Source organism: Trichosurus vulpecula, chromosome 6 (genome assembly GCF_011100635.1).
Source record: "Trichosurus vulpecula isolate mTriVul1 chromosome 6, mTriVul1.pri, whole genome shotgun sequence".
Lineage (NCBI taxonomy): Eukaryota > Metazoa > Chordata > Mammalia > Diprotodontia > Phalangeridae > Trichosurus > Trichosurus vulpecula.
This window is the reverse complement of record NC_050578.1, coordinates 114301931-114329916: the sequence shown is the minus strand read 5'-3', so window position 1 is coordinate 114329916 and position 27986 is coordinate 114301931. Positions and strand designations below refer to the sequence as shown.

At 38.0% G+C, this 27986-nt stretch overlaps 1 protein-coding gene across 2 annotated transcripts; it reads left to right on the top strand.

Annotated features, from left to right (window-relative positions):
- The first annotated feature begins 459 nt into the window (after positions 1-459).
- Positions 460-26519, top strand: ELMOD2 (ELMO domain containing 2). Of its 2 annotated transcripts, none has more exons than XM_036764441.1 (9): positions 460-567; positions 2671-2815; positions 4636-4664; positions 10257-10354; positions 13247-13376; positions 16599-16732; positions 20679-20747; positions 21528-21661; positions 22495-26519. In XM_036764441.1, the coding sequence occupies exons 2-9, from the start codon at positions 2674-2676 to the stop codon at positions 22638-22640; spliced, it is 882 nt and encodes a 293-aa protein (XP_036620336.1). In that variant the 5' UTR covers positions 460-567; positions 2671-2673; the 3' UTR covers positions 22641-26519. The 2 variants fall into 2 exon arrangements, with proteins under 2 accessions (XP_036620336.1, XP_036620335.1); XM_036764440.1 differs by having other exon boundaries at positions 486-623.
- The last annotated feature ends 1467 nt before the right edge of the window (positions 26520-27986 follow it).

Genomic DNA, 27986 nt, shown 5'->3' with positions numbered 1-27986 from the left:
GGTGAAGTCGACAAGCCTTGGCAACAGCTGCAGGATATCTGGGAATGGGGACAAGGATGAGTCCTAAGGACCCGCTAAAGACAGACCTGAATTTAGTGGGCGTGGCAGAGAAGACTTAAACTCTGCCCACGAAATGCCCAGCAAAGCCTTCTTGCATTCCTGCACCCCACTCCTAAAGGTGTGGGTGGCGGGGGTGTCCCTGCGGCACGCGCCCACACTTGCCTCTGCTGGGAATATCTCCCTAAGTTGGGCCCCTGGAAGCGCGGATTGGCCCAGGCGCCCGGCAGGCGGCGGTTGGTCTCCATGGTGCTGTTGCCAAGGAGACCGTCTGAGCGTCCCCAGCATAGGAATCCGGTCGGGAGTCAGACTCCGCCTCCTTCCCTCAAGGCGATAGGGCAGGCCCTCGACCAATAAGGGAGGAGTGAGGCGGGGCCGGGCGGCGGCGGTAGGCGGGATCCCGGACCGACTTCCGGGTCACAGGGCGTAGGGGTGAGAAGGCTGAGAGCAGCGTCGTTTCCGTCCGTAGCTGGCTGACGGCAGCGGCAACAGGAGCGGTAGCGGCGGCGGGTACGGGAGCGGGGGGTCACGAGTCAGTGCCAGCTCCCGCTCGTTCTTCCGAGAATGTGAGGAGGCCGCGCTTGTCTCTCCCGCGCCCTCAGCCCCTTCCTTTGTCCTCAGGCGGCTTGACCCTCGGGTCTCGCGCGGCTCGGAGAGAAGGGGCGCGAGACCCGGATTTCTCGTCTCGGGAGGGAAAAAAGGGGCGTGGGGGGCGACGAAGCCGGAGTACGCATGCGCCACCTCTGGAGGCGAGCGGGGGGGGGGGGCCATTCCCCCACCCTGCCTGCGTGCAATCTGCCCCGCGATTCACCCTTAGCCTCAGTTTCCCCATCTTTAAATGAGAGGTTTTGGACCAATGACCGTGGAGGTCCGTTCTGGCTTAAATCTTTGCTGTTATCAGCCGGTCAGCAGAGGAAACCCGCAGTGGTGAGAACAGCTGGAAAGGATTCCGAGTCAGAGGACACGGGTTCAAATCCTGCCTTTGCTACCGTGGCGTCCTGGATAAATCACTTTCTCAGCCTTAGTTTTCTGTAAGGTTAAGAGTTGGACGCACATAATACCTGTGATCCTGTAATGCTCGGGGGTTTTGGCTTCTGTTGCCTTGGCGGCAGCTCCGGCTTCACTAGCGGTTATCTGGTCCAGTCCCCTTTCATTTTGCCGTTGAGGAAACAGGGTCCGAGTGGTGAAGCGATAGCCCAGATTATAATAAACTGACAATTAGGTTATACTTCTGTGTATACAAAATGCTCTTTCAAAACCGTGTGAAGTGGGTCTGGCAAGGGGTAATCAAAACCAGGATTCAAGCCAGACTTCGATTGCCTTATGTTTCATTTATTTGTCCCGCCAGAATCGCCCTTTCAGCCTGCTTTTGGTGCCCCTGTACTAGAAGTCAGGTGTGTAGTGATTGGGCATTGACTTTCAGGATTGAATTTAATGATTTTCCGCTGGTGCCGCAGGGAGCCCAGTCAGTATGGAAAGTTTGCGGACAGAAATGAAACACTTGGTGGTTTTATTTTAACTTGTATCCCTCAAAATACCATAGTACTGTATTAGTCAGAAAAGCTGTTTCTTGTAGGAAAGAACCCTAGACTGAGTCAGAAGTCACGTAGGATAAAATTCAGGTTCTGCCCCTAACAAGCCCTACCTCCCCTCCCTGTGGCTCTTTACCTTATTTTCTTTTCTCTAAAATGGGATTTTTTTCTGTACCTGTTTGTTTCCTTAGTGGTAAAATGGGACATTAGTTTCCATTTCTGTAAAATGGGATATTTGTATTTATCTCACAGGATTGCGAAGATTGAATGAGGTTTTGTAAAATGTGTAAAATTTAAAGTGTGTTTAAAGTTGTGTAAAATTTAATAGTAAACACTAATTAGTGTCCAGGTTGTTCACTTTTAGATAGGAGATCCAGACTCAACAAAAAGGACCCCATGTATGTTGAACATGTGTGCTTCAGCTAAACAATTCATTCACAGCCCCTAGTGTTTTTGGGTTTTGGTTTTTGCTTAGCTGTATTAATTCACTATAGGTGGATGTTGGGTTTTAGGAAATTAGGGAAATTATCTTGTTCTGTGAAAACCACTGTACTAGTGAAGAGGATGGTGATGGGATTAGACCTATGATTTCTCTGGTACAGGGAACCTTCCTGATGTGGAAACATATTCCATTGCAGGTTCATACCTCTTCAACTCAGTTTTAGTAAATAGATTTTTTTAAGATAATTTGCTACACAGAAATGACTGCATCCTGTTGCTGAATTGATACCACCTATTACTAGAACAAGAATTTAGTACCCAGGATTGATTTGTGGAATTATAGTTCACTAGTGAAGAACACAGCTCATAAAAGCTGGTATAATTTTTTACAGTTTATTTTGAGAAAAATTAATGTTTGTTTTTAACTTATTTTACTCATGAGATCTATGTTTTTTGTATTGAAACTTTTAGTTTATTTTCCTGGTTAACTAAAAACAGTCACCAGGTAAGGATATATTTGTAAAAGCAAATCATTTTGAATAGAATTTAGAATTTGGTTACCCAGTTAAAGTTAATTTTTATAGTCATGAAACTTTATTTCAGATTGTTTATCATATGTTTTATAATTTTCCTTTCACAGAAAATGTTTGTTTCCGTGTGGCAGTACCTGTATCGACATTTTTTTCGATTTTGGATGAAGTGGATCTTTCGAGTAATCACCAGAAAATGTGAACTGCAGCGCATCTGTGAGGGTTTTGTAGGTGGAGAAAGAACATACAAGATAGGTAATGTATTAAAAAGTAAAAACCTGTAACAAATCTGTTTTAATATTCATAGTAGATTCACTTGGCAGTTGTTTAAGGGTGTTTCCTTGGTTATAGGCACACTTTGGCAAAAAAGCAGAATTCTGGGGCAGCTAGGTGGTGCAGTGAGTAGAGCACTGGCCCTGGAGTCAGGAGGACCTGAGTTCAAATGTGGCCTCAGACACTTGACACACTTACTAGCTGTGTGACCTTGGGTGAGTCACTTAACCCCAATTGTCCTGTCTCCTCCCCTCAAAAAAAACCCCAAAAACAGAATTCTATTTATTTTCATAATTTTCTCCCCTGCTCCCCTTCCCTGGATGGAAGAATGCTTTGATTCCATTCTACCTCTACATTAAGCAGCCTTTAGTTTTCGAGATTGTTACACTATAATCAGTAGTATAGTTAATTATAATTTAGATCTGCTTAAATAACTTTTCTTCCTTAATCAGTTCCACAGTGCTTGAAGACTGCTTTAAATAAAATTGCAGATGTGTGATAGAAACTGGGACATAATTTGTATGTGATTGAAAAGTTGCATTTATGTTTAGTTTTCTTTCCCTTTAAGTTTAATGTGTGAAAGGTAAGAAAATATCTTTAGTCCAATGTAAAAAAGGCCAGCTGCAGCCCCAGTTTATTACTCTTCTTATCCCACTGTGGTGAACTTGATGGGATTGTGAACTCAGCCCACTGCCACTACCAGGGGACCCAGAAAAGATAAAGATGGAGTAGGACTCAGAGGTAGAAGACTATACTGACAACTTTTCTATTGAGCTAGTGGTCATCAGCTGGCCACTCACTTTTATTTAATCCCTTGCTTGCCCTGGCCAAGAGCTAAATGTCTTCCTCTTAAGATGCCTCTGATAGCATTGTTAACGGGGAGAAAGAGAGTACTTGTTAGGAGAAATCTATAGAAGAAAAGATTTTTCTTTATTTTCTTTTTAGAATATAGGGAAAGAAAAGACTCCATTGCTAACAACATACTTTACATTTAACTCTGCTTGTCATTGGGGGAAGGTGTGCTAAGAATTTTTAAAATGACACAGCCTTTTTCATGTCTAATGATGTTGCAATCGTTAGGCAAAAGACTTGGTCAGGTAATGTGAAGAAGCTTTACTTATGTATGCAACCTATGTTATTTTATGTATTTTCATTCACTTACTCCCTCAAATCCAGCATCTACCTAGTGGAATATATCATTGTAGTAAAGAGGATAACCTCTCTACATTTCTAAGGTTGGCCTAGTTCCTGGGCTTTCATCTACACTAGAGTAGGCCTAGGTGGATTTGCTTTGATCTGGAGGCCGTTAGTGGTGTGGACAATTCCTGGCAATTTCAAAGAGTTTATATAATTCATATACCCCTTTGTTTGTATAGACTTGTTTTAATTCAGCACCCTGGCATCATCTGGTCTGCTATAGAAATACCTCAAAACAAACTACCTTTTTTTCCCTGAGTTTTTAGAATCAGTAATCACTCAGGCCCTCTGTGCTGGGCAAGGACTGGATTTGTTTTGAAGCTGCAGCATGGTAACCTTGCTATATTCTTATCCACATCAGAGAGGCCTTTTTCCCCTTGTTTTCAATTAGATTACTTCTTACAATGGTACTTTTAGAGGTTATCCTATCAAAAAATTTGGGTTTTTTTTTACCCATATTGAATTTATTATATAAATGCTAAAATACTTTGGTACTGGATTTGACATTTTGACTATAATAATTATGTTTATAGACATAAATTTGCTAACTAAAATATAACATTAAGGTCATATAATTTTTGTTTTGTTTTGTTTTTTCATTTCAGAAAACGCTTTGGCCCTCTCAAAGAATCAGGTAGGATCATGTCAAAATTAGACTTCTGACACTGTATCAGCTGGGATATATATTGCCTTTAAAAATTCTAACAAATTCTTTTATTTTAGAATTTGATATTTTTCATTGTCATCAACACAATTACTGTTAAGTCAGATTCTTTTCCTTTTTTCATTTGTTATATATCTTTTTAAAATGTCTTCATGAATAAATAAGACATTAAAATAGAATTAATTGTGCTATTCTAAAGATTCTTTTTGGCTTGATAGCAGTAGAAACTAGCTTTTTGGAAGTATAGAAGTTTGGGAGGAAGACTTCCTACAGATTCCCATGGCCTCACAGAATGTTAGAGCTGGAAGGAATTGTAGAGATCATTTAGGACCCTCCATCCATTTTTTTTAGATGAATGAGGACACCGAACCCAGAAAGATGAAGAAACTGGCCCCAAGTTTATATAGCTAGTCAGGGACAGCACTGGAACTCAGACTCATGTGTTCTGACTCCCACATCCAGGTCTGATTCTCCTCGAGGTGCTCAGGGTGGGTGGCTAGCTTGGTCTGAGATAGGAGAGGATAGACTCAGCCAGTTACAGAGGGCCTCGGTCTTTTAATTCGAAGAATGTCATACCTTCTCTCTACATTAATATCCTGTAGGGCTCAAGTTCTTAAACTTTTTTTTAAATACAGATTGCTTTGGTGGAATAAAAAGTTGTAGATTATCATGTTTACTATTTCTTATTATTACAAAAAACCTTAGCTCAATTAATGAAGAAGAGCATTACTTTTGGTGATCTGCCAGTGATATAGAGTAGAAGGAAAATATTTACGTCAGAAAAAATTTGCAAACTTTGCCATGTTATAAAGGAAGCTAACTCAGTTGAGTGACTTGATCCCAATAAGCTAAATAACCTGTGGTCCCACAGGACCACACTTTGGGAGTTAGGAATGAGCACCTGTTGACTTCCCCTGGACCATTTGTAGCACTAGTACTACACCCCGCCCCCTCCCCCCCCCCCCCTCGCCTCCTGTCAAGAAGCTAACCTGAAGTCCCCAGACACACCCAGCACCTCGATGTCTGGGAGCTGGCAGTAGTAGGAGGAAAGGAATGGCATGCACATGAAGCTTATTTCTATTACTGGGTTGAAAAGCACTGATTTTTTCTTATTTGATAATTCGCCAAAACAAAAAGTTCTAGAATCACCTGTTTGATTTTGACATTCTGTAAACTGAATGCCATGTGTATTGATGGACTCTTTGTAACTAAATTTGACTACAGCAAAATGTTTGAAGTCTCAAGGGTTTGTTAACATGTAGCAGAAGCATTGAAGTATCCTGGATAGGGGTGTGTCCTTGAAGCCAGGAAGATCTATGGGTTCATGTTCTGCCTCTGAGATAGCCTCTGGGACCACAGGCACTTCACTTGACATCTCAATGTTCCAGGCAGCTCTCTAAGGCTTTAAGTACTAGAAAGTTACTAAGAGGCTTAAGTGCATGGAGTTTCTATGCCAAGAATTCCCCACATTGATAGGATGACATCACAGGCCCAGATCAAAACCTGCTCCCTCCACCTAAATAAAAACAGGGCTTGACTTGTGTTATACAGTGTGTGACTTAAGAAAACAAAACAAAGCATTATCCTTCCAGATCAATAACCACGTCTGTGGTTCTTACTTTCCAGCAACTTTTGATCTGGGAAGACAAAACTAACATCTAAACCTTTTTACCAGAAAACAGCTAAATGCTAGACAGTGTTACTTGCAATGTACACCAAGGATTCAGAGAAGGCAGATTGTGTGCCAGAGCGGTTGCAGGAGGTTAAAGAAAAGTACTTGAGTACATACACCTTTAATAGTATCTAGACTTTGAGTTAGGAGAATAACAATTCCTCATAATTCATCAATGCCTTAAGTGTTGCAGAGAGTTTCTTCACAAAAACTCCGGTAGGAAGGTGCTAGAGGTGGAATTATGCCCATTTTATTACTGAGGAAACTGAGGCCCAGGCAGGTTAAGATCCTAGCCTCTGTCCTTTGACCATTGTGTGTCAGGTGGCTTTCAAATCCAGTGCTCAAGTACTTGTACCACCTTAGCCTGCAAACTTCTGCCTATGTTGATTTGAAGAGAATTTTGAAGGTCTGGACCAGGGGTGGGGAACCTACAGCCTTGAGGCCACATGAGGCTGAAGGTTCTTCATTCCTGATCTGGACTATGTGAGGAAATTAACAGATCAAACAGTTATTATGCACTTGCTAGAAGCCAGGCACTGTGCTAAGCCTATGCTAAACTTGCAAGTGCATGGAAAAATCTTTTGTTTATAAATTTTAATAATTTGTGACGTAGAGCGTATTTTATTCTTACATACCATGAATAGTGAAATCCAATTCAAATTTTGTAATTGAAAATCTGTGAAAATGCTAATGGCCTTAGCGACATACCTTTTGCTTTATGAAAAAAGGGCTTGCTCTGTAAGTGGACAGTGAAATAACATTTAAAATATTTCAGAACAATTTTCAATTCATTTTTTAACTATTTATTTTTAGTTTTCAACATTCACTTCCATAAGCTTTTGAGTTTTCTGTTTTTTCCCCTTCTCTTCCCCCATCCTCAAGATGGCATGCAATCTGATATAGGCTATCTATATATACCTTCATATTAGTCATCTTGTAAAGAAATATAGAACCAATGGGAGGAACTATGAGAAAGAAGAAACAAAACAAAGGAAAAAAAGAGAGCAAATAGTCTGCTTCCATCTGCATTCAGACTCCATAGTTCTTTCCTGGATGTGGACAGCATTTTCCATTATGAGTCTTTTGGAGTTGTCTTAGATCCTTGAATTGCTGGAAGAGCCAAGTGTATGAAAGTTAGTCATCGCACAATGTGTACAATGTTCTGGTTCTGCTCACTTCACTCAGCATCACTTCATATAAGTCTGTCCAGGTTTTTCTGAAGTCCACCTGCTCATTCATTTCTTGTAGCACAATAGTATTCCGTTACATTCATATACCACAACTTGTTCAGCCATTCCCCGACTGATGGGCATCCCCTCAATTTCCAATTCTTGGCCACCACAAAAAGAGCTGCTATAAATATTTTTGTACATGTGGGTCCTTTTCCCTTTTCTTCTTTTTTATTAGTTTATTTTTAGTTTTCAACATTCACTTACATAAGTTTTAAATTTTCTCCCTCTCCCCTCCCTCCCCAAGACATCCTGCAGTTTGATATAGGCTCTACACATACGTTCCTATTAAACGTATTTTCACATTAGTCATGTTGTATAGAAGGATTACAACAAATGAGAGAAACCATGAGAAAGAAGAAACAAAACAGAACAAAAATAGTCTGCTTCACTCTGCTTTCTGACTCCATAGTTCTTTCTCTGGATGTGGATGGCATTTTCCATCATGAGTCCTTTAAAATTGTTTTAGGTCCTTGCATTGCTGAGAAGGGCTAAGTATCAAAATCAGTCATTGCACACTGTGACTGTTACTGTATACAATGTTCTGCTAGTTCTGCTCACTTCACTCAGCATCACTTCATATAAGTGTGTCCAGGTTTTTCTGAAGTCTGCCTGTTTATCATTTCTTATGGCACAATAGTATTCCATTACATTCATATACCACAACTTGTTCAGCCATTCCCCAGTTGATGGGCATCCCCTCAATTTCCAGTTCTTGGCACCACAAAAAGAGCAGCTATAAATATTTTTGTCCATGTGGGTCCTTTTCCCATTTTTATGATCTCTGGGATACAGCCCTAGAATTGCTATTACTGGGTCAAAGGGTATGCACATTTTTATAGCCCCTTGGGAATAGTTCCAAATTGCTCTCCAGAATGGTTGGATCAGCTCACAGCTCCACCAACAATGAATTAGTGTTCCAACTTTGCCACATCTTCAACATTTATCATTTTCCTGTTTTGTCGTGTTAGCCAATCTGATAGGTATCATGTGGTTCAATTCATTTTAAAATTACTCATTTACATATAATTAGGAAAGCTACATGTAAAGACAATATTTGTTGAATTCAATTATTATGGATTATATATTATATATTCAGTTATTATAGATTTTAGATTTTTTTTATATGGATTGTGTCCTTAAAGAACTTTTAGATGAAAGCTTGCCATAGGACCTTGTACACTTGAAAACAGGTATATGAGAACCCTAACAATGCCATAATGGGGCCAGACTCTAGGTCCCTCTAATTGGTATCTTCATTTCCGGTGATGTCACCCCAGAGCGTCAGCCTCACAGATACTTGTTTTGAGGAATGGGATAATGTGTATGAGACACTTTGTAAACCTTAAAGTGCTGTAAAATGTCAGCTGTGGTACGTGATTGTCTTTAGTGAGTGATTTTTGAATCTCTTATTTAGTTTAAGCCTTTCTTGCACATATTTTACTTTTATCTTCATCAACCTCCCAGGTGGGGAGTAATATATATTAAAAATTTGCCACCTGTTGGCTACATTTATTTGTTCTTAGGAACTAACAAAAGCTTCAGTGACTGCCCCTTAGTTCTGCAGTTCTAGGCTTTTATGAATAAATCCTTCTTGATCCTTTTTTTGTATCTAGTCTTTCTGATTTTTTAGCCTTTGATCATGGATTCTTTCAGTCTTCCTATTTTGTGAAGGACATTTTTTTAGTCTCAAATTTTACATGTTGTCTGCTAGTTAGACTCTTGTTTTTCTTTCAAATATTGTACATCACTTTCCCTTTAAGCAACTTATGCTGATAAATGGTGGATAATTTTGTGGAGGGGGATAACAGTAATAACTGGGAAATCAGGCAAGGCTTAGGAAAATTCACAATTTTTGAAGGAACATAAGGATTCTGATATTTGGAGTGGAGAAGGCAGGGTGCTCTAGTATTTGGTGACAGCTTGGACAGACCCATAGAGGGTTTGTGGAGAAAACAGGCAGAGACTTTCATGTCGCAACATGACTCACAGGGATTAAAGTTTTCTGATTCATATTTTATTTCCATAGCTATTATACCTATCAGTTACCGAATAATGTATTTAAATGATACTAGCTTCAGAATTTAAAGTAGAGTTAGTGACATTTTCAGTTTAAAAATGATCAACTTCCTCTCTAAACCTGTTCTTCCTCTGACTTTCCTTTTTCTTTAAGGCCACTGTAATTCTCCTAGTCATCCAGGTTTGTCACCTCATGCCTCCAAGGTCTCCCTGTCTCAGATGTCTATAGATAAATAGATAGTATATTATGTATATTATTATATATTGTATATATTAGAATATATTATCTATCACTCTGGCCATCCATATTTGTCTCCTTTTCTTCACTGACATGGCTGTGATTATCAGGCCCTTATCACTTCTCATCTGGACTACTGTAACAGCCACCCAGTTCCCTCTTTCCATTCTCTGAATTATCTTAGATTGACATATTTGCGTGCTTCTTATAAGCTTGAGGTCAGGAATTATTTTGTTTTTTGTCTCTGTATTCCCAGGGCCTGGCACAGTGTCTTGTACATAATACCTTTTTGCTGTTTAATGAGTGTTGAACTGAAATAATTTAATGTCTCAAACCCTCTTGTTCTTGTATTTTAGCTTATAGTTGTTAAGTTTTGCCTTATCTTCTTTTTAAAATACTAACAGGTCTTACGAAATGCCACATTTGTCAATCACAGTGAAGTAGAAGAATGTGTAGAAGATATAATGAAAGAAAAGAATATTAACCCAAAAAAGGACAGAAGGTATGGAAGCTGCTTGGTCAATATCTTTTGTGTTTGTTTTAATTGTTCCTGGGTAATTAGTATCTTGTGAATCATAGATGTTATGAAATTGTGGAGCTCAGACTAGAGATAATCTAATCCAGACTTCTCATTTACCAGGGAAGGAAACCGAGGTGTAGAAAATTTAAGAGACTTGCCAAGGTCACAGTTATTTAGTGGTGAAGCAGAACTATTAGTCAATTCTGGTTTCCAATCCAGTGTTCTCTCAGTCTATCCCAAGGGTTCCTTAGGGTGAACTATTAATTACTTTACCAAAGTGGATTTGTCAAGAAAAGTGTAAAAATCCAAGTGATAATAGACAAAAGTCGTTTGTGGAATTAAAAGATGTAAAGTGCCTTTTGCTTGTTTTCTTTAATTTTAGCACATTGTCATTAGCCTTCTGCAAAGTGTTGTGCTTGCTAGTATGGAGGGTGTGAAGAAGTAGCCAGTATTTGCTCAGGACAGGCTGCCATGGTGGACCGGTTTGGCAGTCCAGTGAAGCCTATAGACCTGATATTTTTAAATGCATAAGATAAAATACATAAAGGAAAGTAATTGTTAGAAAATATAGTTAGCAAAGTGCATTTTAAAAAGTTCGTGTACCTCTGGCTTTGAACCCTAACATTTTTTGGCAAGTCTTGGAAAATAGTCTCCTTTACTCAGAGTATTACTTTGCTATCTGTGTAGGTCTGCCATTTAATGGCAAAAAAGGTAACCACAGGCTTTTTACCTCATGTAATAGCCAGGAAAATCAAATAATATTGTCTCTGCCCTCAAGTTGCTTCTAGTCTAGTGGTAGATGAATCAAGTACATAACCACAATAAAAGGAAATGTAAAGTCTGTGTCATGAATAGTATAAGTAAAGTATCCTTGGGAATTTAGTGGAGGTAGAAATTGCTTCAGTTAGATGGTCTGCAGCTCCATAGAGGATGTGGCATTTGAACTGGCCTTGAAGGAGCAATGGGATTTCAGTAGGTGGAAGTAGGGGTGGAGAATAGGAGTTCTTGTTTGCAGGCAGTTTGTAAAATAATCAGATTGGGCTTCTGGATGGGGAACCTGCAGCCTCAAGGCCACATATGGCCTTCTAGGTCCTTGGGTGTGGCTAAGTCCAATTTTTTACAGAATAAATCCTTTTATTAAAGGGATTTGTTCTGCGAAGTTTGGAGTCAGTCAAATGGTCGTACTTGAGCACCTAGAGGGTCACATGTGGCCTCAAGGCCGCAGGTTTCCCATTCCTCCGCTAGATCATCCCTAAAGTCCATTCCATCTTTAAATTTTTTGAAAGGAATGGGTGAGAAGTTTCAAGGTATATTTGGGTAATATTGAAGGCCAGTTTGGATGGACTATAGTCTCATAGAGCAGCAGATAGAACTAAAAATGTTGAATACATTAACTGTCAGGCTAAGGAATAAGTTTGGTCTTTTTGTTAGGCTCTGGAGAGCTTTTGTTATGGGATCACGTTGAAGGTAAAACATTTTAATGAGGTTCTTCTGTTATTTCCAGTAGTACTGAATTTCATGACCTATCAAGTATTATAACAAGACAAGCATATAATCAGCTTTCCTTTTGCTGTAAAAGAATTTTCTGCTTTGCACAAAAGGATGCTTTATACTCAGCTCCTTGGTTAACTTTCTTAGCATGAGTGAGAAGGTTTAAAACAGCCTCAATGTTTTGACTTAAAAAACTACAACCAAACTGCTCTGCTTGCTGGTGTTTTTCACCCTTTCTCCTCCCATCTCTGTTCCTTTGCACAGGTTGTCCCTCATTCCTCAAATGCTTTCCCCTTTCACCTCCACATTGTAGAATTTCCAAGTATTCTTCAAAACTTAGCTCAGGTTGGGTAAAAAGTGATTAGATTTCTTTTGTCAAAAACTGATTTTAAATTGTACCTCATACCCCCATTCTCTTTGGCTTTTTCCATTGATATCCACCCATTGCCAGTTCAAGTGTATAATAAAATTCAGTTTAGTGTGAGAAAATCTTGATTGCAAACTATACAATGTGAGTAATATCACAAATATAATCCACATTGCCCAGTTTTGCATGGATTTAAAAGCACTAAATAGCTCCTTCCAAGGGCTCCTTATTATCACTTTCCTTTAGTCCGCTGGCCCCTCCTGGGAGTTAAGTTCTTCTGGCTAGTCCCTTTTTGTTCTCTTGGAGAGCTGAGTTCTTGTTTTGACCTTGAGTTCATTTGTTTTGAAACGGTGCTGATTTAGGACTGTTTCCTCTCCAGGTTGCCCGATGTTCCCTTGGCATGTCTTGGGAAGTCTTGCCATTCCTCCTATGCCTTTTTAACTTCAGCTTTCTAGACTCCCAACAGTGCTTCGTAAATTGTGGATCACAAGTGGAAAAAGTTCAAGAAGCCCTGCTCTAGCATACTTAGTCTGTCATTGATTATCTCCTCTCTGTCTTTTTCACTGATCTCCTGTTCTCATGATCTCTTTTACTCTGCTCTTTTTAATTTTGTTTTTCTTGTCTTCTTCCATTTAGTGTTTCATGCCTGATAACACATTTGCATGTTAAAGGCAAACAATATTGACTTACATTAAGTATGTAAAAATCCTTAGTCCACATTTGCGGAGGTGTTATTTTCTCACAGTTAGATGTTGTCAGCCCTCTCTTGTCCTCCTTCACATCTTTCCTTTTATTTCCCTCTTTCCTTTATAGTGCTTATTATATAGTGTCACATACAATACAGGCAATGAAATGTTTACTTGAATTCAAAGTCATGGAACACCAGTAATCCAGCCAGTACCCAATTTATAGTGAGCTTATTTTAGCTGGTCATCTTGGAATGGTGACTACTTTCTTTTTCTCATGCATGGCAAGGCCATCTTGCCTAACTTTTTTTTTCTGTTTATATATTTCAGGTTTAAAATCCGCATGAAAGCGTGCTTATTGCAGATATCTGGCTACAAGCAGCTCTATCTAGATGTCGAAAATGTGAGAAAAAGTCCTTATGATTCTAATAACCAGCACCATGAGGAGCTGCTAATGAAGGTGAAATATTATTATCTATTTGGAATTATTGAAGCCTAGAAAAGAGACCCCATTAAAGAAAAAATGTTTATAAAGGTGTACCTTCAGGTTCTGGAGTTTTATACATGTCTCCTGTTAACGATATGTTTTTCTTTAGTTGCATTTCAATGACATTTAAATTTTTTAACCTACATTTTAGTGCCTACCGCTTGTCATAATTAGATGAATTATATGGAAATATTTAAAGAAAAGATCCAAATGGAATTTTTTGCTAACTTCAGATCTTCCTTTTCTCATTTGTGTACAAAATATCTGAGTAAACTAGGCATTCTTTTCATTCCACTCCCAAGTGTGAATGTTTTCTTTCAGAGTACTGTTGACACAGCAGCCCTTCTGACATTTTGTGTGGTGTTATTCAGTACTGAATAATATCACAAATCTTGTAAAATATATTTGGAGATTAAGACAGATAGGAACATTTTCTTATTTCACATCACTGAAAAACTTACATTCATGATTTCTGATGGGAGACCTTGCAATGTTAAAATCACAGACCTCATGGAAGTGACATGCTGAGAGATAATTTAGTTTAGTCCAGTGGTGTCAGATTCAAACTAATGCTACAAAAGGATCCCTGTGGATTACATATTGACTTAGAAAACTACATACTAACATTAGCTATGTTCTGTTATATTTTTATTTATTTTGTTAAATATTTCCCAGTTACATTTTAATCTGGTTCCTGTACTCAGACGTGGCCTTACTCAGGAGATTTAAGAAAGAATTCACTCTAGATCTCTAGGATTGGAATAACAATAGGTAAGCCCAAGCACCACTTAATGGTTATTTTTTGGGCTCTCCTGAACCAGAGTGAATGTAAATAGCAACTGTTTTTTTTTTTTTTTTGACCAGCAGCCCTGAGGATCTTCCCTGCCAGCTTGATTTTTTTTTTTTTTTGATTAAAGGGGCCATCTCTTGACTCACTTCTTAAAGAGGCTCATTCAGTGAATGGGCATTGCCTCCATCAAAGTGGGAACTTAAAAAGACCTTAGGTTAAAAGGGCCAAGGTCTCCCATTGCATCCTGGGCCATCTCCAGTTGTCCTAATCCATATCTGGCCTCTAGACCCAGATGACTCTGGAGGAGGAAGAAAGGCTGGTGACTTTGCACAGCCCTCCCTCACTCAAATCAAAGTCTATTGCAAGTCATGTCATCGTCTCCCTGATGTCATGGTCCTCTTCAAGAGCAAAGGACAAATCACACACACAACTCAGGAGCATACAGCATTGATCTAGGCCATTCATTTTGCAGGTGAAGAAGTTGAGGTCTGGAAAGACTTTGACTTCCCAAAGGTTTTATATCTGGGTAGTTGGCAGAGTTGGACCTAGAACTCAGGTATCTTAGCTCCACATCCAGTGTTCTTTCCACTTCATCATTAGTGGTGACTGCCACCTCTTCTTGAAGGGACTTGACTCCTGTTTCTTTTTTTCCTGTTTAGGGTTATTTATCCACAGAAAGTCATCAAGAACCATGTATAAGTAAAAAGTAGCTCACAGTTAAGAAAAAAAGAAAGAAATCTAAAATCTTCCGCCCCGCATAAAGTTGACTTTAAAGTTGAGGACTGAAATGGAAGGCTTCATTTATTAATTAGATAGACTTAAAAATAGAGTTGACTTTTATGTGGGATAACAGAATGGCTGGGGGGGTGGGGTGGGGAACCTGCATCTGCCCATCTGTCCCCCATTTTCTGTTCTCTCCATCCTGCCCCTAAATAATTCTACTCACTGGTTGACCCAGGTAAATTGGTTTTCATCCTTTTATGTTAAAGAAATACAGTTCATTCCAACCCACACTAATGTGTCTTTGACTCTGAGATGGTGCTTCCAGGGATGGCTGGAGCTCACCCTCTGTTAGTCTATCTGGTGCTCAAATTATAGAGAGTTTAGCAACTTTCTCCCTTTTTCTCCCCTCCCCAGAATAGGATTAAGACAAGCCAATAACTTTTCCACTCCTGCCTGCCCCCACCCAGAGTTACCCGCTGGGAGCTTACTACAGAATCTCTACTTAAGGTGGGAGTGTAGTTGTATTACTTGCTAGAAAAGGGAAGGGACAGGGTGGCCGGTGGGAAGGCTTAGAAACTTATGGATCAGATCGAAAGAAGTTCAGGGCCAGAGAGTCTCCACAGATCCAGAGATTTTTTTTTAACCAGTGTTCTAAATCAGGGTCAAAATTTCAGTTTTCCACTGAAGTAGCAAAAGATTGTACACATCAGGAATGGCTTTTAAAAAAAATTAAGATGCCTTGATTTTGTTAGTGAAATGAAAAGAATTAATTCAGTAATAACTTTGGTGTTTTACTTGGACTTTGTTACCTTTCTTGCTCCTTTTTGCCCATCTGATCTTTATATGAGGCTTGCTGAAATAGAGTAGAAAAAGCCTGACTGTTCTGTGTGATGTCTGTCTGTTGCTGGTATTCAGTTGTTGTTTTTTGTTAAGTTTAATAGCTCCCATTGTGCTGCTACTTTTTTCATGATGCTATCCCAATCTCCTTCCTCCCCCTAATTAAGGATTAGAATGACTTTAATCCTGCCTACAACCTGCCTGTATGCTTAAGCAGATTTCTTTCAAGGCATCAAATGTTGTATAAGGAAAGAGTGGCTAATAACTGAACTTTGACATGGGCTGTGCTTGGACCAATTCCTTTGGGGCAGGAGCTCTTAATCTTCTTTGTGACATGAGTCCTTGGGTAGTGTGGTGAGGCCCAAGGACCTGTTATCAAAATCGTGTTTTCAAATGAATAAAATACAACAGGATTACAAATAAACTAATTATATTTAAATATAGTTATCAAAATATTAAAAAAAATAATTTCCCAGATCCCAGCTTAAGAACAAATTCCTATAGTGTATGTGCTACAATTGATACCTCAGTGCATTAGATTTCTCTGTATTATTTGTTACTTTTTCAGGATCTTCTGTTCATTTATTTGGCTTATGTTACTTGGAATTATCAGTAAGAGGAAAAATGTAATTATTAACCAGGTTTAAAGTCAGTTCTAGTGTTTCTCAGAAGAATAACTTGAAAGTTTAAATTCATCTTAAGTGCTACTAAGAAAACATTTACTTGTGATTTGTTGGCAGAGAATATTTAACTTGAAATTATTTAATTAGACTTTAATTGAGGGCTAGGGGTTGGTAAATTAAAGACTTTTATATTATTTATAATATGGAAGCATATTTGTTCAGCTTTGGAGTCTGCTGATGCCTAATGAAAAACTGAAGGCTAGAATCACCAAGCAGTGGTCTGACATTGGTTTCCAAGGTGATGATCCCAAAACAGACTTCAGAGGCATGGGCTTGCTGGGATTAGTCAATCTTGTGTAAGTGAAAATATATACTTTTCTTTCTTTTAGAAATAAAATTGTTATCTCAGTAATCTTACTAAATTTTCATTTTATGTTCCAAGTTATCTCTGTATAAGTATCTCCACAGCCAGCAGGATTTGTTTGTGTGCTGGGCATGGCCTGAGAACAATTGAAATGTACTTCGTGTATGGTTATCTGCCAATACTATTCCCTTCCCTGCTTTTTGATAGCTCTCTTCTAGAATCTTCCTAGGAAATAGATATATGTTTGTATTAAATCTCTATCCTAGTCCCTGGCTTGCATACATTGCCTTTGGGTGACCTGATTACCATTTGAAAAATGAAGCCATTTTAAGGTAATGGATATTGGTATCCTCACTGCTGTTAGGTATTGTGTGATTGGGTGAAAAGAACACCTTTTATCAGAAAGCTGATAAGTGGGAGATCTGTGTTCTAGTCTCCCCTCTGTGGACCAGCCAGCTGTATGGATTTAACCTTTCTGGTCTTCAGTTTTCTTTCATCTATGAACTGGGAAGGTTGAATTAAGTGATATCTGAGGTCTCTTCCACCTCCAGTTTTGTGATTCCTCTGGCTCTGTCTCACCTGATTAAATTCTAGACCTCTCCCCTGCTTGGAACTGTGTCTCCTTTTATTCTGGCTTCCTTTCTGCTTGTGGGCCACAGTTTCTGGTACTGATTCACTGGGTTTTTGGTCTAGGAGCATCCCTTAGAGGCTCCGTTAGACAGTTGCTAGATATGTGGCCATTGACTTACCTTGGCAACCAAACTTTGAGAGACTCATTTTATCAAACTAAATAAGGAAATCCAACTGAATAGAGCAGTTTTTGACTTGCAGGTGTCACTAATACAGTAGGCCTGGAAGGGAAAACTGTCCCCAAATTATCTTGTAGCAAAAAGCAATTCTGGCAGCATCATTGGTATAAGCTGCTAGTTTGTTGTTAGTAGCCTCTTTTATGAGGAACTAAATGAGGACTGTCTTAAAACCTCTAGTTAGTTCTGCTACAGATTAGATTAAACCCATTGGAAAAGGACTATTAAAAATTAACACTAAAGAAAACTTCATTGTAAGAGGAAGACTGCCACCTTTCTACTGTGCAATGTAGGAAAAGTAATTTGGAATTTGAGTAATTTATTTTCATCTTATTAAAAATTATCAACAGTCATATAAATATTCAAGCAGGCGTATACCCTTTCATAGATATTTGTGTTGGCTCTTCCTCCTCCCACAGCCCACTCCCAAACTTTGTGTAAACAACTTTACCTCTAGATGTTTTGCTCTGAAACTGATGGAATACAGTTTTCTTTAGATTTAGGATGAAAAATCTGTAGAATTTTATTCTAGACTCTTGTTGAAAATTCTGACAGATTATTAAAATGATTTTGACTTGGGGAAAGATCTAAAAGAGCCACTACATAGTCATTTTAAAAATACTATTTCAGGATGAGAAGTTGTTTGTCCTGTGTTGTGGTTGTGTGTAATGCCTGATGAAACGTAATCGGTTAATTTTGCTACTGAATTTCTAATTTGCCTTTTTCTAATATTTCTGTTTTGTCTTTTCAGTAAAGATTTATTTGAATGTCTTTGTTATCAAGTCTACCTAAATTTATTAGCTGTACTGTAAAAGACCCCACAGAATTAGCATTTGCAATATTGTGTAGTAGTTAGATGTGACCTATTTAAGAGAGAAATTGGTTCATTGCTAAACTTTGTCCCTAATTATCTTGGGATCATATAAGGCAGCATGATGTAGTGGATAGAGCACTGGACCTGTAGTCAAGAAGGGCTGAGTTTGAATTCTGCCTCAGACCTTTATTTGTTAGCTCTGTGTGGCCCTGCGCCTATCACTTAACTTCTTGGAGTCTTGGTTTGCTGTTCAATAAAACCTCCCACATCGGTTGTGAGGGTGAAATGAGATAATATACATAAAGCATTGTGTATACACACACACACACACACACACACACACACACACACACACATGCACAGCCTCTTTCGTTCTTTGTAAAGAACAATAGGATAATTTAAAGGAAATCAGGTAGTGTATGGATAACAAGCTTTGGCCAAGTGATAAAATTCATGAAGGAGAATGTGGTGACAAAATAAGAAGTTCTAAAAAGAGTAAATTAACCCCCAAAAAGCAAAGGAAAAGCGTCAGAAGTGGAAGGCATTGAAATTGAGACCAAAGAGTTGGGGGAAAGATGGCAAGAAATAAACAGTCTGAATTTCAGTAAATTAAAAGTAAAAGGTGGTGTGCTTATTTTTTTTTCTAATCACATTTTTTTTTACCAGTTCTGTGATTTGATACAAATAGGCAGATATGCAAATTATCATTCGTTAGCTACCACAGAGATAAGGAATGAGTAAATAAATAATGCCGAAAAGGGATGGGGGAAGAGTTTGAGAGTCACTGTACCTCTGTAAGTAAACATCATAGTTTGGTTATTGGACATTTCAGACTGATGTTGAATTATATTAGAAGCATAATTTGCAAAAAGCCCACCTACTATACTTTAATTTTATGTTTGGGGTATGATGTGGAAAAATTAGAGACCCAAAGGATAGCAGTAGAACAGTAACATATTTTTATGGCAGCTTCCTTACAGTAACCCTTTGAGTTACATAGTACAAGTGGTATTGCAGATACTTTCCAGATGAGGAAAAGAAGTCTTAGAGGTATTATTGTTAGCATATGAACCCAGGTGTCTTGGTCTTGAGTCAGCTCTTTGTACGAAAACCATCCTGATAAGAAAATGGAACCAGTGACAACCTGAACATGGTTGAAATTATTTTCTAGAAGAGAGAGCTTAACTAGAGATTTTTATGCCTTGTGAAAGTTTTGAGGGCTACATCCCCTCACATTTAGAAACAAAATGTATGAAAGAAATGTTCATTCCTGTCTCATTCCCCTGCTACCGGGATTGGCTGATGGAAATTGAACTTTAATTTATTAAATACCTACTCTGAAAAATCAAGAACCCCAAATTAGGTTCTGTGCTAACTTTGTGAAAGAAATGTAACTGGCCGGAACAGTTCAGAGAAGTGTGACCTCATTAACATCAAGCTCTGTGGGCATTTCATAATTCAATTCAGTACTTGTCAAGTGCCTGTTATGTGCACTGGGCATCAAGGGACACTAAGATGAAAAACCAAACAAATTGTCCCTCCTCTTCCTGACCTTACATGGTTGTCGAAGGATACAATGCATACACAGAAAAGTAAATGCAAAGTAATAGAGAGAGAGAGAAGGAGAGAGAGAGAGAGAGAGAATACAAGAACTAACAACTGGGCTCCAAGAGGAAGGCTTCCCGTAGGAGGTAGGCCTGTAGCTAAGCCTTTAAGAAAGGAATGTAAAAATTCTAAGAGGCTGGAAGTAAGAAAGAAGCACATTCTAGGCAGGGGGACAGCTCATTGTTTCCGTTGCTGTTCAGCTAATTTTTGCCAGTTTCTACCTTTGGCTGAGAACAAGATTAGAAATTCAGAGTAAGATGGCCTTTTGCAAACATCATGGTATTCATTTGTCTTTTGACTCCCTGAGCACACTGTTAGAGGAAGACAGGCTTGCTGAAAAAATAAGGTTAGATGTAAGGAAGAGCTTATGGACAGACTTCCTTACAGAGGAAAGCTATTCCAGCAAAAAGTTTGGAAACTTCAAGAATAAAGAAAGTTGGCTAGATGCTACCCTTTTATGTAATTTAGCTACAGTTCTGCCAACAGGAGATATGCTGGTGGAGATTGTTTCAGTATGACTTCAGCCCTCTAATTCTGAATTCAGATTTCAGAAAGAAAGGCAAATCATTGGAGATATTTCAAGGAAGGGTTTGATGCGTTTGTGGTAATGTATAAAGATTATTTTGACAGTAGCACCTTTAGGTACTTTTGAAAATAAATGCTGAATGTGGTATTTTTAATTTCATTAGTTTTTTTTTCTTAAACATTTTTAGGTATTTTAGTGAAAATTATACCAGTGAAGCTCATCGGATTCTAAGTCATTCAAATCATCCAATTTTGGGGTAAGCCTAGATGTATTAAAGAAACCACAACCAATTTTGAATTTTAGTAATTTATTCATTTAGAAATGAAACAGATACATTCTGGTATTGTTCAAAATGTGTTTGTTTTAATGAAGATTTCAATAAGAAATCAGTAAAGTAGATTACATGGTAGTTTTTTGGGCAGTAAATGCTACCAGAAAATATTACCCATATTTCATCATGTTTAGAATTTATTTACTAACAGTGCTACTTTGGTAGCAGCTTTAATAGCAAGTATTGTCTTTTGAAGTACAGCTTCATTTTACAAAGTCAGAACTTTATTTCTGCCTCAGGTTGCATTCAGACAAAAATGCTACTCTATTGTAACTTTCTATGTCAAGATTCAGATTTTTATGTGCATGGAGTCTTATTCAGATACAATTCTGGCATTAATAATGTTTTCACTCAGTGGTACATGTACACATATCATGGTGCTGCAGAGGTGAAAATATTCCCTTTACCAACAGTAGGGTTCCTAAATCTCTTATAATTCATTTAGCATTAAAGAATTCCTTCTATTATTTGTGCTTGAAGCTTTCCAGAAAAATGAATTCCATGCCAATAAGAGATAATCCATTTTTTGAGCTTCATTGAGTAGTTAAAATCAGTAAAGAAAGAGTGATGGAGTGAAAAGTTGGCTTTATACAAGATCAGCACTGTATTAGGAATGGAATGCTTGTTAATCTCTTGAGTAGTTTTTATTTCATTAAAATATTTAGCAAGTCATATATGTAATTGGTAATGTTTGTGATCTCGCAGATATTCCTATGCAATAGTTGGGATCAATCTAACCGAAATGGCTTATAGTTTATTGAAGAATAATGCTTTGAAGTTTCATTTCTATAACTCTGTTCCTGGCAGTCCAGCAATGGAACACTTTCATCAATTTTATTGTAAGTACTGAAGTAAGTTACCATTATGTGATGCTTATTATATAAGGGAGACTGGGGCTGGATATATAGATCCGGTAGTCATCTCCATAAAGATGATGGCTAAACCCATGGCAGCTAATGAGGTTATCAAGAACCGAGAGGGTGTAGAGGGAGAAGGGAAGAAGGCCTTCAACGAAACCTTGAGGAACTCCCAACAGTTAGGGAATATGATGTGGATGATAAGCCAGCAAAGGAGACTGAGAAAGTGGTCAGAGAGGTGGGAGGCAAACTAGGAAAGATGTGACAGGAAAGCTCAGAAAGGCAAGTGTATTCAGGAGGAGAGGGGGATATGCAGTGTCAGATGTAGCACATAGAACAAGAAGGGTTAGGACTGAAGGAGACCAACAGATTTGGCCATTAAGAGATCATTGGTAAATGGCAAGAGCAGTTTCAGTTGAATGTTGAGGTTGGAATCCAAATTGCATAGAGTTGAGGATGAAGAGGAAGTGTAGGCAGTTAGAATAGAAAGCTTTTTCTTTCTTTTTTTTTTTTAATAATAATTTACTTTCCCCCCAATCACATGTAAAGACAATTTTTAACATTCAGTTTTTTAAAAATTTTAAGTTCCAAATTTTCTCCTTCCTTCCCTCACCTGTCCCCTCCCTGAGACAATAAACAGTTTGACATAGGTTATACATATGCAGTCATGCAAAACATTTTCGTATTAGTCATGTTGTGAAAGAAGACACAGACCTAAAGGAAAAAAACCCACAAAAAAAAAAGTGAGAAGGAAGAATTGCCCAGTTTGGCTAGTATGAGGAAAATTTACTGATACTCTGTTTTCTTTACCACAGGCTATCTCTTCTGTGAATTTGACAAATTTTGGTTTGAAGAAGAGCCAGAAAGCATTATGTATTTCAACCAGTATAGAGAAAAGTTTCATGAAAAAATTAAGAGACTTCTGTTGGATTACAGAGTAGTACTTACCTTAAAGATATGAACAGTCCTGCGTATCTTCTGATTTCTACCATGTTTTGCACACAAAATTGAATTTCTATGTTGTAAAGGAATTTCTCTGACCAATTTCACTTGAAACTTTAATGATGTAACTTTTTATACATAATTTCTTACAAAAATTTCAGAAATCCTCTTTAAGTAAGCTAGTGGACAATCAGTGTGTGTTTACAATTATTTATACACTGCACTCCAAAGGTAAGTTGCCCTTCCAAAGATCTCCTCTGTAGGGTCATGTGATCTATAGCTGGGGACTTGGGACTTAGCCCTTTTGGCCAAGAAGTATGAATCAGGTATTTATACTACAGCAGGTTGATTACCTTGTAAAATTACTACCTTTTCTCTTATGCTGAAGACTGTCAGGTAGATAGCAACAAGAAAGTCCTTTTAGGATATTTTTTAGAAATTTGTATTCCTGCTCCTTTCCTCATTTTATTTTTGTTGGTGATAGACAACCAAAGTAGAGGGGTAGGTTGTTCATTGCTGTTAGTTTCCCATTATACTTCAGAAGGCATCATTATTGGAAGCAAAAAGGATACATAGATAGCTGAGAATTAAAAATCATTTCTTGTTTGGCTTACTGACAGATGAGTTCATAAAATATCCTTGAGAATAAAAGCAGTTCATATTTGTAAGATTTTTCCCTCCACACACACTTGAGAAGCATCATTGGTTACTTTGCTTGGAGCTCAAAAGGATTTTCTGATCTTCAGAATCTGGCTATTCTGTAAATCATGAGTATGTGGTCTTTGGAGGAGGTTATTTTTTCATAATCCCTCTTTTTATCTACATATGTATATGAAGTAACTTATTGCCAAGAAAATCTTAGTCATTGTATGTGAAAGTAACCCCAAACTATACTTGAGACCTAAATGAGGGATAAGAGCTTCATATGTTTGGAGCCTTTTTAAAGCATTAGTCAAATTCATGTATGTTAATGTGAAAACTTGCTCTGTGGCTTAGCCTCATTTTTAGGCTCTTTTCGGCAAAATATGTGAGACATAGACATTAATAATAATCTCTTAAGTAATAAGCCTGTATGTTAGCTTACTGCAGTGTGAGTACTACGAAGATTGTGCAGGTGGTTCAACCTTGTTTCTTGTTGATTTCGTGAAATAGCAGCTGCCATGCCAAGCTCTTCATGGTGGAGATAATGTAGACGCCCTTTCCTTTAGAGGGAGAATTTTTCTGTCAGTCCTCTCTAAATATTTCAGACTTTAGTGCTCAAGGCAACTAAGCCAAAAGGGCTTGAAAAATAGGAAGTTTTTCTTAGTACTCCTTTATAATACTATGAAAGCCAGCCTATTATGAGCTTGGTTTATTTTGAAGTACAGTATTAGCACTTTTTTTTGTCATATGGTACATGAGAAGTGTTTAAATATCCTTTTCTTTCTCTGACATATCAAGGAATGAAGCTTTCAAATATTTGTTCTTTCACATCTGTTTACAAATCTCTATGCTTGCCATAGAGAGAATTAGTAGGAAGTAACTGAATTGGAAAGTAGCAGATGCAACACAAATATCACACACATTTCACTGTGCATTCAACAAAGTAACTATTTTCTTACTTAGATAAATATAATTATTTTTTTAATTTGATAAAATTTTATTCTGATGCATTAGGGATGCAAAAATCACACTATTAGGAATACTTAGCATTGATTTTCTGTCAGGAGAAACAAAATATCTTGTTGGAAAGGAAGTTCACCATTTTCAAAGAATAGGAGTGATAACAAAGACTGCTAAGCTAGAAATCCAAAATACAAACACAACAGGGTTCTAACAAGGAGCATAGATGCGAGGAATAATTTCAGTATAACTCAAAAGAGATGTTAACCATGTATTTTGTGGGAAAACAACTGTCATTTCTTCAGTTCTCATGATGAAAATGTGCATATTCCCATTTCAGTCTTTCATTTGGAGAGATCTTTTAACTGGCTTCATGCTCTGCCAGTATACTTACTGGAAAGAAAAGGTTGTTGAAGTACAGCAGGGTATATTTTGTGTAAACAGGATTTTTTTCTTTATAACTGATTTCTTCAGTTCACTTCAATGTTGTATTGCATACAGCACAGCATGGATTTTTTTTCTTTCCATCATAGAATAGTCAAGTTGCCATTTAATCGAGTATAATTGGTCTAAATCAAGTGTTGTAAAATTCACTAGACCAGAAGCCACTCCAAGTCGGGCTTCAGACTATGAATTCAAATGCAAACTGAACATTCTTAACTGCACATGCATGATGGTGGCATACATCAGATAAAAATGGAGTCTTACTTATATAGATTTCTAATTTATGATGAAACCTTTCTTCTCGCCTTCTCTTGATTTTCAGTATATGTAAAGTAGAATTTTATGCTGTTGTTTTTGTACTGTTTCTATAAGAATGACTCCAATGCCAAAGTAGTCTAGATACATGATTGTAGTTGCAGGATAATTAATTACTTGTTTAGAGCATCAAACAAATGAAAAGTTGCTTTAAAATATTTGTGCCGGGGGAAGGGTATTTGCCAGTGGCAAGAGCATTCCGCAAATGTAGCTTTTGGGGTTGTGTGTATATGTTCTTGAAAGACAATCTTCCATCAAACGGGCACAATCTGGAGTTAAATTGTTATTCTCAGTACTAGCCTCTTTGCATATCAGTATGTGATCTTGCTTGATAAAAAAATTATTCACTGCTATCATTTTATTAAAATGATTTGAAAAATTGAATAATTGCTTGGAAATATCCCTGCTCCGATTTTTTTAACTTGAAACACTTTGAATTTTAACTTATTTCTAATTAAAATATATGAACTCTAAAAATATTTTCTTCTGACTGCTCATAAGAGTTGTTGCTCTTATTTTCACCTTCCAAAAAGCTCCAAGCAATATTAAATAGACATAACTATGAGATGTGTTTGAAAGAAAGGGCATTTGCATGAATATTAACGTCATGGTAGTAGGGTAAAACTCTCAGAATGTGGTATAGGAAGTTTCGTTGTTAAATAGGTTTAGAGGATTGAAGAATAGACGCTTACCTTTGAGGAACACTGAATGGGCACTGACTTAAATGTTGTTCCAGTTCTAATCCAAGTGCCGTAATTTTAGAGTTAGGTTTGTGCCATTCTAATTCTTCACTCCTCTCCAAGTAAGTTTGTGGAGATTAACGTTTCACTGACACTACAAACCTCTTCACACAAAATTTTTATTCGGAAGACTCATTAAAGAGATTCTTGAAACCTGAGACAAATTACAACTTGAACTTCTACTGAGAAAAAAAGAATGTTGTCCAGGTTGGGATTTGTAATTATGTAGCTACAGTGTTGCTACGTAATGCTGGGATTCATCTGGTTTTTTCTTTCCAAACTGAACTCCCAAGAATAATAATGTCCCTGCTTTCCCTAGAAACAGTCCACACTATAGCAACCTGTAGAAAATTACAAGTGGGAGTTTTGGATGGAAGATGGGACAGTTACCCATCTTAACATAATGTAAAAGCAATAGTGTAAATTGTGCGGTGTCATTTTTGTTTGGAGTATGTTAATGGAGCAAATAAAGACCACGCTATTAAACAGTACTTGGTTAATAAGTGAATAGCTCTTGCTGATATCCATTCTGTTGGTTGTCTTCTCCCATTCCCCTTTTCCTTCCCCCTACCCCCAAGTGTCAAGGCTGAGCTAGGCACCTTTGGTGTTCTTTGGGTGGGTGTGTTTATGCCTCCTTTGCTGTACCTTTTTCCCCTTCTGCCATCCTTCCATTCAATTATTTGCACTTAATGTAAAGTGTTAGATGAATTTGTTTGTTTATAAGATGTTTTGTTGTCTTTCAGTGCTGTTGGCTCAACTGGAATACAAAAAGTAAATTCTTTATTCAAGTCACAAAACCTTAATGGTCTGAATATTTTTGTTTATTAGTTTGAAGTCTGCTTCAAAAGCCATTAGGAGAGGAAGGAATAATCTTTTCTTAGCATGAAAACCTACCTTTCATTCAAAAAGAATAATAGTTCACATTTATTAAGCACTTGATAGTTGATAAAATCCTTTTCTCATAGTGCTGTTAGGAAGTGTCAGTAAGCAGGTAGCAGGGTGTTGGACTAGGAGATGGGAAGATCCAGGTTAGAATCCTGCCTCAGATAGAACAATCTTTGTGACCCTCTGTCTTTTAACTTCTCAGTCTCCTTAAACTGCCAAATGGGGATAAAAGCAGCACTTGTATTTTAGGGTTTGGGGAAGAATCAAATGTGATCATGTATCTCAAACACTTCACAAATGTTAAAAGGGCTATGTAAATGTTAGTTATTATTAAAGCTGCCCTTAGAAAGCCAGCTTAGCACGGTGGAAGCAAGCCTCAGAGATCTGAGTGTTGAGTGGATTTGTGACCTAGGGCAAGTCACTTCACTTAGGACCAGTAAGCACTTCTCTAAGACACAGTTATTATTTGTTGGGAGATAGCATTTCCTTCCTCACTGGGCGTTCCCTACAACAATGAAGTCATGTCCAGACAAAAAAGAAAAAAGTCCTATTTTGTTCCTGAGGAGACAGGGTTAAAATGACACTCAAGTGCCCACGTACAGGGTGCTGTGCATAACAAAGAAGAATCATGATAATAGAGTTTTTGAGTAAGAGGGGGCTTTGGACATTGGGCTCAGAAATTAAATGATATGCCCACGGTCATACATTCCAACTCATGCTGTTTGTTTTTCTTTTTTTCTGTTTTTTAAAAACTCCAAACCCCATGTGTTCTCTTTATTATATCACATATAAAATCTCCGAGTTGGAAGGAATCTGAGGTTCATCTAGTGGTACGATTTGACTGAGGATTCTTTGTACGACATTCCTGAGCAGTGTTCATTTAACCTTCACTTGACTATCTCTATGCAAGGGAGTGCCATACCTTCCAAGGCAGCTGTGTTAGCCCTGTTAGGAGTATTTTCCTCACATCTAATATAAATCAGTCCCTGAATTTTCCATACATTTGCTCCTTCTTTGGCCTGGTGCCATATAGAACAAGTCTACCTCTCCTGCATGATAGAATCACAGACCTTGAAATTCAAAAGGGCCCTCAGAGGCCATCCTGTCCAAACCCTCTATAACATACCCAACAAATAGTCATCTAGCTCTGCTTGAAGACCTTCAAAGACTAGGGGAATCCACCTGGAGTCAACCCCTTCCACTTCCTGGACAGCAGTAATGGTTAGGAAGTTTTTCCTGATGTCAAACCTAAATTTGGCTCTTTGCAACCTCTGTCTCGTTCCTCATTCTGGCTTCTGGAGCCAAATAATATCTATTCCACAAGGTGACCCTTCAAACACTTGAAAACAACTATCATATCCTGAATCAAAACACAACCA